Source organism: Furipterus horrens, unplaced genomic scaffold (assembly GCF_987537825.1).
Source record: "Furipterus horrens unplaced genomic scaffold, mFurHor1.1.pri manual_scaffold_5, whole genome shotgun sequence".
In the NCBI taxonomy this organism is placed as follows: domain Eukaryota; kingdom Metazoa; phylum Chordata; class Mammalia; order Chiroptera; family Furipteridae; genus Furipterus; species Furipterus horrens.
In genome coordinates this window covers 109,364,426-109,375,108 of record NW_028327175.1, presented here as the reverse complement: position 1 = coordinate 109,375,108, position 10,683 = coordinate 109,364,426, and the positions used below count along the sequence as shown (strand labels likewise).

The 10,683-nt window shown below is 49.8% G+C and overlaps 1 protein-coding gene across 1 annotated transcript in view; it reads left to right on the top strand.

The window, feature by feature from the left end:
* Nucleotides 1-415: 415 nt before the first annotated feature.
* The window catches only part of CIITA (class II major histocompatibility complex transactivator), a 46,045-nt gene continuing 35,777 nt past the window's right edge, over nt 416-10,683 (top strand). Inside the window, exon 1 of the mRNA XM_090277012.1 lies at nt 416-743. Within this exon, the coding sequence (XP_090133138.1) occupies nt 458-743 (286 nt within the window). The 5' untranslated portion in view covers nt 416-457. The remainder of the gene's footprint in view (nt 744-10,683) is intronic.

The window sequence follows — 10,683 nt, the reverse complement described above, 5'->3', positions numbered from 1 at the left end:
CCAAGTGCATAATTAGCAAGCAGTGGATCTGGGATTTGAACCCCGGGCAGAGTAGCTCCAAACCCAATTGCTTAACCTTTATGCCCCAATTGCCTTCTTGTTATGATAAAACATCTGACAAGGCCTTTCATCTCAGAGATCTTCAGTCAGCTTTCCTTCCTTTTAATAAATACCAGGCTACATCAAATGGAATCCACAAGGCTGAAGGCTTCTCTAGCACATATCCACTGCTGGTACCTGCAACTATCTGTGGGGTTTGAATCTACCCAAGAACAAATTTCCAACCATTCACCAGACACCCCAGCCTACACTGCAAATGAGGAAATCTTCCTAAGAAGGAATAAACTGCAGAGGTTCCTGCATCCTGTTTTTCACTTCATGTTTTGGATGTTGCAGGCTGGCTGAGCAGAAATCCCAGGCTCTGGCCCTGGGCAGCTGCCCTCCTCGGAGTGCTGCCATGAACCACTTCCAGACCATCCTGACTCAGGTCCGGAGGCTGCTCTCCAGCCATCAGCCAAGTCAGGTGCAGGCCCTTCTGGACAACATGCTGAAGGAGGAGCTTCTCTCCAGGGAATATCACTGTGCCCTGCTCCATGAGCCTGATGCAGAGGCTCTGGCCAGGAAGATTTCCTTAACCCTGCTACAGAAAGGAGACCCCAACTTGGCCCTCTTGGGGTGGGCCTGGAATGAGCTTCAGGACCCCATGGTCGAAAAGGATCCCAGCTACAAGGACCACCATGGATGTAAGTTGACACCTCCTTTGCTCCAGAAGCGATGCCTGGCCCTAAGCACCTCAAGGATTTTCCTTCCTCTCTGAAAGGGAAGTCAATGTGATCATTCTTGTTCCAAGATGGGAAGGCAGACCTGGATAGGAATCAGGGCTTCTGATGGAGCTGGCAGGAGCAGCAAGGGCTTGGAGAACTCAGTCTATGATGATGGGTGTGTTGGAGGCATACAGTGTGCTCCCCACTCTGTTTAAGAGAAAACCCTCCTGGAGGCATGCAGCCAAATGCCCATCCTCTCTGGCTGCCTTGATGTGTCAGGCACTGTTCTGGGCACTGGGGGGCCACAGATGGAGAGGTCAGGTCTTGCACGCAAGGGGCTCACAGTCTAGTGGGGAAGACGGATGCAGGCACAACCAGTGTGGTTCAGTGATGGAGAAGTGAGGTGCCACAGACAGGAGGGGCCAAAAGACTAGAGATCAGAGGATGCTGTGTGTGTGCTTGTGCACGTGTGCACATTTGTGCAATTATGTGTGCACATGCATGCGGGCATATATGTGCATGCACACACACTTGTATGTGTGTGCATCTGTGTCACGGAGAGGGACAGAAACCGAAGGACAGATGGGGAGAGAGAAAGGAAGGGAGAGACAGAGATAGAGAGGAAAGAGGCAGAGAGGGAGGCAGAGAGAAAGGGAGAGAGTTGATGGGGAGAAAGCAAAAGAAAGTGGAGAAAAGCGTGAGAGGAAGAGAGAGAGACAGGGAATAGGAACTAGATGAGAGGGAGAGTGTCTTATTTTGAAAGAGTATTGATGACACTTGATGCATCTTAAATCAGAAAAATCAAGGCTACACCTTATGTTTCAGTCACAGTCTTGGCTCCTCAAACATGTTAGGTCTTCCATCCCAGAGTTACAAAGAGGTTCTCTTTGTTTCAAACAACCTTCTTCCCAAAGACATGTGTTTATTCTGTCTTCTTCTCTATACAAATCTGTGCTTTTCCAATTTTATGACTTGACATCATAAATTCCTAGTCTTCTTGGTCCCTTTATGGTTTCGGAGTAATTTGGAAACTTGAAATAATAACAATGATTCACATTTACTGAGTATTTACTGTGCCTAAGCACACTCAAGCACCTTTTCAGCTATTTCTTATATCCATTGTGATTCTCCACATAAAGAAGAAAACAGAGACTACTCAGAGGTGACACAACTCTGGGTCCCCAGGTGGAAGTGGGAAGTGGTGGAGTCAGGATTTGAAGACAGATAAGCTTTTATCCTCAACTTGGCCTTGAGTGGTAAAGAGCCTTTTGATAGTCTTGCCTTTGGCACCAGAGTAGTGTAGTTATTTCCCCAACTCTTTTTGCCAAGACACAAGTTTACCTGGGGTTGGCTCTCCTATGGTTAGATTCTCACCCAGAAGGTCTCATGGACACATCTTTTACTCTCTACTTCCTAACAAGCTTTTGGGGAAACAAATGTCTTTACATCTCCCTGCCTTCTTAACTGGTGGCACGTGTCTGCAGCCCACGTGGTGGTGGTGAGGGGGGGAGCAAGGGTTGCAGATGCCAGCCTCAGCAGAAGGCAAAGCCTTCCTCTCTCCTAGACACATGCCTCTGCAAACTACCTACTCCTTCAGACACCTCTGCCCCACCCTCCTCCTTTCTCTGGTTCCTGTTATTTAACTGCATTTCCTCCCTGGGGAGGTAATATTTTTATTTCTGATCCCACATGACTCTAGAAAGGGAACTGGGCTCAAGGTCACGTGGTCCTCAGGAGGCTGGGAGAAAGAAAAGGACCACTCTCTTTCTTTCCTGCTCCTTCTGTCTTCCAGGTCAGCTGGTCTCCAAGACTGAAGGCTTGACCCAGGCCTGGGTATGTGTGTGGCTGCAGTGCAAGCAGGGAGGGAACAGCCTTCAGAGGGGGCAAAGAACAGGAAAGAGAATTGTGTGGTTTATAAATAAAGGGCACTGACTTTAGTTTCAGTGGGGGCCCAGAAAAGCAAATCATCATGTGAAGTTTTGTAACTCTCTCCACAACCCTGTAATGATCTTCACCCTCCACTGTTCAGACTCTGCACTGGCCCCACCCCCACCGCATGTTACTCAGAGGAGAAGCTGAATCTGGACAACAGCCCGAAAGACCCTTCCTGATCTGGCTCTTATCACCACTCTGCTCTCCTCACCTACTTCTGCCTTGCTCTTACTGCAGCCAGGCTGGCCCCCTGGCTATTCCTGGGACAGGCCTCAGGACCTCTGCAACTGCAGTTCCCTCCATCTAGAGCACTCCTCCAGATACCCTCTTGGCTGACCACCTCACAGCCTTCAGCTCTTTGCCCAGATGTCACCTTCTCAATGGGGCCTGCCCCAACCATCCTATTTAGAATTGCAACTCCCTCTCCACACTCCAACCCCCCTCCCTCGATTAATATTTTCTCCTTCTGTATTTTTTACTTTTGAATGTGTTTTATTGTCTGGTTCTTCCACTGGAAAATAAGTTCCATAAGGTCAGGGATCTATGTTTTGATCATAGCTGCCTCCCAACTGTCTGGAATAAGAGAGGTGTGCCATATGTATTTGTTGAATGTTGGATGGATAGATGGGACGATGGGTGATGGATAGATGGATGGGTGGACGGAGAGTGGGTAGATGAGTGAGTGGGTAGGTAGCTGGGTGATAGGTAGGTGGATGGAGAGATGGATGAATGGGTGGGTAGGTGGGTGGGGAATGGGTGGGTAGATAGGTGGGTAGGTAGGTGAATTGTTCATGTACTGCCCTCATCCTCACTTTACAGATGAGTAAACTGAGGTACAGAGAAGTTAAGTAATTTACCTCAGGTCATGGCCTGGGGAAGGGGGCTATTATATCTCCCAAGTTGAGATCTAGCACTATACTTTTTGCTTGGCTGCCTCTTTTAAACGACCCGAAGGAATACCATAAAAGTACCCAAAACAGGTCAACCAGCTTCAAACTGAAACTAGCCAGATGATTCAGAAGGCACCTTCCGATAGTGCAGCACTTCAGCTGCAATTGTGCAGAAAGCCCACTTCTGGGGGTGTAGCCTTGGGAGTTTGGTTCTGTGCTACAGAAAGCAGCACGTGCACATCCTGCCCCAGGCAGGATCAGGGTAGGGGGTGGGAGTGGGGAAGGCCCAAAAGTCAAGGTCCTTGTCCTAACAGAACTCAGCAACTTCACTGAGGAATCAGAGCAAATGCTTGAGCATTCGCTGGTCAATAGTGGGTGACAGCCTCTGGAAGGGCCATCCAAGGCCAGAAAAGAGAGTCAGGAGTGCAATGGTGGAAAAAGAACCAGGCTGGAAGCTGGACTTCTCTGAGTCTGAGGCCATGCTCTAATATTTACAAGCCCTGTGACCTTGGCGAAGTGACTAAACCACTCTGACCCTTAGTTTCTTCATCTCTAAAATGGGAGCGATGATATAAACCTCCTGATAGGTAGCAGCTAGGAATGAGCGGCCAGAGGGGAAATAAAGCAGGGCCCTCACCATTACAACCTAAGAAAGAACTTAATACAAGAGGCTGGAAGCAAAAGGGAGACGTCTCACCAATTAACTCAGCAGTCCTGAGCTCGGGTGTCCTGAACGTTACAAGCAAAATAACACAGGAGAGTGGGAGTCCTTGAGACTGTGCTGAGAAAGGGGGACTTCTGTAACAATCTTACTAAGATTGCAGGATATTTTGAACATCACAAGTGGGAATTGCACAGGAGGAAGGGGGTTCTATGCTGGGAAAGGGGGCCTTGGTAACAATTTTGCTAAGACAAAGCCTTTACTAACTGAGAAAGCCTTTGTAGCTGTATATTATTCCCAAGGGGGAAGGAGAGGGGACCTAGAAGCTGACTAAGGTATATAACCCTTGAACCCCAACAGTTGGTGTACTTAGATTAGCTAAGTAAGTACCTGCTTGTAGCCTTGACTCAAGTGTACAGAACAAACTTACTAACAACTTTCTTTTCTCTGTATGTGGGGCATTTAGACTTGCCAGCTGCCTGCTTGCAGCTTTGTGCTCATATGTATTTCATAAATAAACTTGCTATCTTATTTCTACTACTTGTGCTTGTTTCTCGCTTGAATTATTCTCTTGCAGGCGAGACAAGAACCGAGGCAGGGGAGGGAGTCTCTTGTCTCAGGTCTCTCTCTCCCTCCGGACCACTCCCGGTGCTGTGGTGAGGCTTAAGGGAGAGGCCAGCTGGGAAACTTTCCAAGGCAGGGCTTGGCTTTAGGCAGATAACTCTAGGGAGCTTAATAGCAAGGAGCGCTGGACAAGGAAGAAATAAACAAGCAGTGTGAGGAGCTGGGAAAACAACAGTGCCTGTAGTCTCATTGGGAGCCCCACATAATATCCTGATACTCAGTTCATGGAAAACACAGTGCTGAGTGCGTGGGTGCTGTGGGCATCTGAACGATGAGTCAGTGTGGACGCTGCCCTCAGAATGGCACACCACATGTGGGAATCGCACAGGAGGAACGGGGGCTTTGCCCTCAGAGGGCCTGAATTCCAGTCAGTTGTGACTCCCTGATTCCAAGGGGTATGAGTATGAGCACTTCCTGGGACACCTCTGGGTCTCAGTTTCCCCATCTAAAAGATGAAGGTAATAATGGTACTGAGAGTGATGTTCTGAGGATTTGGTGACCTCATCCAACATAGGGTACATTTCTGGCAAGAGGAAAGCTGGTTCAAACTCATGAGCCTTGAGGGTGTTGTTCAGGGCAAGCACTGACCCAAGGCAAACAGGAGGATGACTGGGTAAGGTCCGATGGAACCAGCCTGGGCTTTGTGAACTTGTGCACAGAGTGAGAGGCAGCAGTGCATCTTGTGCATGCTTCGCCGAGGCTGTGTAGGACATGCCCCCACCCTCTCCCACCCCCACCGTTTTAGATCGTATTGTTTTCTTTGGCTTTCCTTTGTTGTTTTGTCACACTCTGTTTTCATCGTGTGATATTTTTGCCCATGAGAACTGTTTTAGAAACCAAAGAACAAAGGCTCCCTCTGTGATGTCTCCTGATTGATAGGAAAGGGGGGGGGGGGCAAATCCCAGGCTACCAAGCTCTTCCTCCAGCTTCCTTCCCCATTTGGCCCTTGGGATGAGAACCACCAGAGCTGAGGTCACAGAGAGAAGAGGGGCTGTGCCCTGCCTCCTTCTTCCTTCCTTTCCCCAAACCCTGTCTCGCTCCTATAGGGAAGCCTCCTTTGCTTCCTGGAAGGAGACAGGTTGCATTGGCAGGAACGACTGTTGTCCTTTCACCTTGGGTGGCTTCTCAGTCAGTCAGACCCACTTCGCCTTCACTCCAAGAACCACAGAGGAGAAGCACCTGCACCCGGAAGTTGGCACTTCCCCATGGGTTTTCCCGGGCTGACCAGTTGCCTATTCCATACTCAGCTTGGCTCCAAGCCTGGTGCCTGACACAACCACAGACGGTTTCTGTTCTCTGTTGTTGTTACCTTGAGCAGCACACCTGTGTCCTTGCTGTCTCCTGGTCTCTCCAGCCACCTGCCCAGACACCTATTTGCCTGAACTCAAACTTACTTGGTTTACCTACCCACCTACTATCTACTTATATCTACGATCTGCTTATATCTAGTTATCAACTTATCACTTTCTATTTATATGTTTATGTATTAACCTATTTACCTGCCTTTCTACCAACTAATCCATTTGCATAATACCTACTAAAAGGCTTACGTTCTCATATACCTCCCTACCTGCCTAACTTGGGTACATACAGTTTTATTGTCTCTATTCACCTACCACTCTATTCACTAATCTCATTTCCTTCCTTCCCTCTCCTTCCCTCCCTCTTAATCATTTATGTAGCACCTGCTCGGAATGGTGGTGGCCACAAAAAGCATAAGAAAAAACACTTCTGGCCTAGTAAAGGAGGACTCTTCATCCATTTGGAACTTGAGTCTACCTTGATCATTCAGATTCAGGCTTCCTCCCATTCATTCAAACAATCTTGAAATAGGGTGTCTTTTAAATCAGAAAATAAAACACTGGCTTCCTGAGGCTAGGGGCTATATTCATGAAACAAGAAATTCACAATGCATTGTAAAATACATGGCAACAAGTTTCCTAAAAATGAATAAAGCAGAAGATTGCCATTAGCTGGAAAAGTAAGGAAGGTGGTCACTCAGGCCTTGAAGGATGGCTAAACTATGGGGAGAAGGCTGGAGTGGGGTGCTGGGAAGGCACACTGCTTGAACAGAGGTACACAGGTAGGGCCAAGCCAGGTCTGTTTGGGGAGACTGCAGGGAGAAATGATGAGCTTTTTGGAGCGCCAATTTTACTTGGAAGATGAAGTGTCCCCCCACCTCCTCTCCTTGGGACTCCAATCTGGCAACTTTAACAGTGCTTCTGCTGGTAGCTAGTGGTCTTTGTCATGCTAGATCCTAACTTAAGACAGATGTTCAGATGCCCAGGGCGAGGCTGGCTTCAATGGCACTGACAGGGCCCCTCAGTCAGTAAGGGTTAGAGCCCTGTGTTTAAGAGAATGGACACCACCTCTGAGGGAGTTTTGAAGTTTTGCAGAAGAACATCAGCAGGAAATGCAGGATGCTTTAACAGGGAGAAAATCCAGGCTTGTCTTAACCTCTCCACCCCACTCCTTGCCCTTATCCACTTAGGCTTGTCTTCTACCTCTGTGCTAGCCTGCCACTCTCCTCATCTCTCCATCTCCACTGCCTCTGCTGGGATGCACATCCCCATCAGCTCCTGGCTGGGCAGCACGATGCCTCCTGTCTGGTCTCTCTACCCCAGGCCCTCCTTGTACTGATCTACAGCCTCTGGCGTCAGCCAAACACACGTGTCACTGCCCAGCTCAGAGACCTTCTGTGTTGACACAGGCATGAACAGATTCTGGTCTTGCGGTGAGGCCTCACCCTGTGGCAGGCTGATGCTGTCATCCAAGTGAGAGGTGATGGAATCCAGGCAGGCGTTCATCCAGACCTGGCTGACTCTCACTGTAAGCACCTGCCATGAGGCTGATTCAGAACTGCTTTGGCCATGGCCATTGGGGTTGGCTGCCTCTGAGGACAGAAAGGGACTCCCATATGTGGCCTCAAGAGAGCCGAGTGGCCAGGGATGCCTCTCTCTTGGCACCAAGTCAAGGGAGAGTGACACTTTTTTGTGATTTCTAATATTCGTCCCTTCTGTTTTGTTAGCCTACCAAAGCAAGACTGTTTCAGATTGACTCTTTACACTTCTTATTTGTCTAACTACTTCCCCCCTGGGACTTCTGAAAGCAGCAACTGTTTCAAAATAACCACCCTGCAAAGACAGGCATCATTATCCTCATTACATACATGGGGAAACCGAGGTTCACACAAGGGAAGTGAAGGTTCCAAGGTCACACACCTGCCAGTGACAGTGGGGACTACACACCAGCTCATCACCCTCCCGACCCAGTGCTTTTTTAGTAAAAATGCCTGAGGCACTTAAGTGATTGCTTCCCAAACTTCTTTCATTTCAATACCACCCACGTGATGTCTGCCTGCCTCCTCTGCTATTTACTTGATAGTGTTTTTCAGGCCACTCACATTTTTTTACTCAACTTAATTTCCTAAGAAAAGTTTGTGCCTATCATAAATGAAAAAGAATGTCTCACACAGAAGGTAACTATGGAATAGGAAAGCAGAGTAATGTTTGATTCTAGCCAAATACTGCTGTCTGCCGAAGGCTTGAGGCTATGGACTGCTCTCTGTGAAATGGGGACGTCAGACTTAGAAGAGCTGTGAAAGACATATTAGCCAACCACCTGGCATATATCCCATATTGGGATATATATATATTTTATGTTTCAGTCCAATGTCTTGGAATAATAAAAATGATGGACTAACGACACATGATCTGCAGGGAAACTCAGGGCAACCTGGTGTGGGGGTAGCGGCGGAAGGGAGTGGAATCTAGAAAGTCTGCTGGAACCCAGCAGGGACTCTCAGCTTGTCTGAGACGTCTGTGGGGCTCTCATCCTGGCCCCGTGCTGCAGTGGATGGCAGATACTTGCAGCTGGCACCACTGTGGTCTCCATCACTTCAGAATGTTATAGAGTGTTGAAGGTGCCCCCCACAAAGAGACAACTTTACAACTTTCTTCAGTCACCCCATGCTGTCCACAACAAGGAAATGAAATTAACATCTGAAGCTTGAGGGGGAGTTTAGGGAGTGTGGACAAATTAGTGCGTGCCTAGACCAGAGAGATCTGAGAGCTTGATGCCACCTTGAGGGGGGAGAGTTTTCTGCTGGTCCCTTACTTTCTACCTTTGCATGCTGGCTTAATCTTGGCGGGCTCCTGGTCTGGGTCCAGGGAACCATGCTAGAAATGAGGCTGCCTGCTCCTGAGCTGAGCATCGGAAAGCACCACCCTCCAGCAGGCTGAGGGTACCACCAGGAGGGGCTGCCAGGCTCACAGCGTCTCCCACACCATGCGTTGCCTGGCTCCACGCCCTGCCGGGTCTTGCCTGCCAGAGACCCAAGGTAAAAAAAGCGGGGGGTGGAAGTTGAGGCTGAGAATGCCTCTGAATTTAGGGTGAGGTCTCAGCTGGGCTTGCCATCCCAAATAAACAGACATGCTCTGAACTGGAGGGTGGTCAGAGAGGGGGTTCTTGTTCTTCTGTGGCTGTTGGAAGAAATGAGGTGGTTGGCCATTTCCTCCCACTTGAGGGGCTCTCAGGTCAGTCCAGGTGCCTGGAATGTGAGAGGGTTTTATCAGTCCTTGAAGGGCTCTAAAGAGTAAAGGGCCCACTTTCAATGTTGGCTCTCTTCATTGATGGCCTGGCTCAGCCAACCACAAGGTCCTCTATCTGACAGGTAAACACTGAGGGGTGTCCTTCAAGGACGGGACCCCTGCCAGAGCCCCCTCCCCTCATGGCCGCCCATCCTCGGAGAAGCAGGGAAACCAAAGCCAGAGTCAGCTCCTTGGTATAGTTGTTGGACCTCAGCCAGCCGACACTAGCCAGTCACCTGGACAAACGCTGCCCTTTCCCCAGTCTCCAAATGGTGATTGGGGGAGAAGTGTGGGCCAGGGGACAGATGGTGGGAGAGAGCATGGTGCAGACAGGTGGCACCAGCTGAAGTCAGAGGGTCGGGTTTGAATCCATACTGCACTGCTGGCTGGGTGCAGTGCGACGGGAACACATCGCCACCCCTCTCTGAGGCTGTTTTCCTGGGTTGTAAAACAGGATGAGGAGGAGAAGTGTCCAATGACAGGGTGTTGGTGAGGAATTAGGGGTCTAGCACAGTGCCTGGCACAATGTAGGAACCGACTATCCCCGCAGGAGCCCAACGGTGTTGGTGCTGCCGCTGTTGTGTGGTTGAGAGTGGTGGCGCTCCTTTTCTCGGGCACCCCTGAAATGTGTGACTGCCTCTGAATCCCAGATCGATGACAAGTTTGTCAACTCTGTTGGATGCAGCCAGAGCTTGTTGGGGGAGTTTTTGAGGGGGAGAGGCCCCCCGCCCCCAATTCCAGATGAGGAAATCTAAGTCTGGGAAGGGAGGTGACTTCTCCTAGTTCTCACGGTTGGCCGGGCAGGGGTCCAGGACTTCTGGAGGAGGAAGGCAGGGGCAATGCTGTGGGCGGGGTGCGGCATTGGAAATGCCAGGTTGCTAGACTGAGCCTCCAGCCAGTGAAGGTCCCTGAGGAATTTTCTCTTCCTCCCAAGGGCACCCAGCCTCCAGGAGTAAGAAGCTCAGGGAGCAGTCTCAGTGTTCCGATGCCCTCCCCTGCAGGGGTGCTTTGTTTCCTTCACGGTGCTGCTGAACCAGAAAGAAATCAAGGGCCACCCAGAGGTGTAGATGAGCTCCCTGCAAGCCAGGGCTTGCAGATCACGTGCCTAAGGACAGGTTGGCTGCCCTGCAGCAGGGGACTGGCCATTTCAAAGAAGAGCCGCGTGTGTGCTAGGAAGCGCCCAGTAGAGTAGAGGTGCCACAGAGCAGCTTCTGGGAAATCAT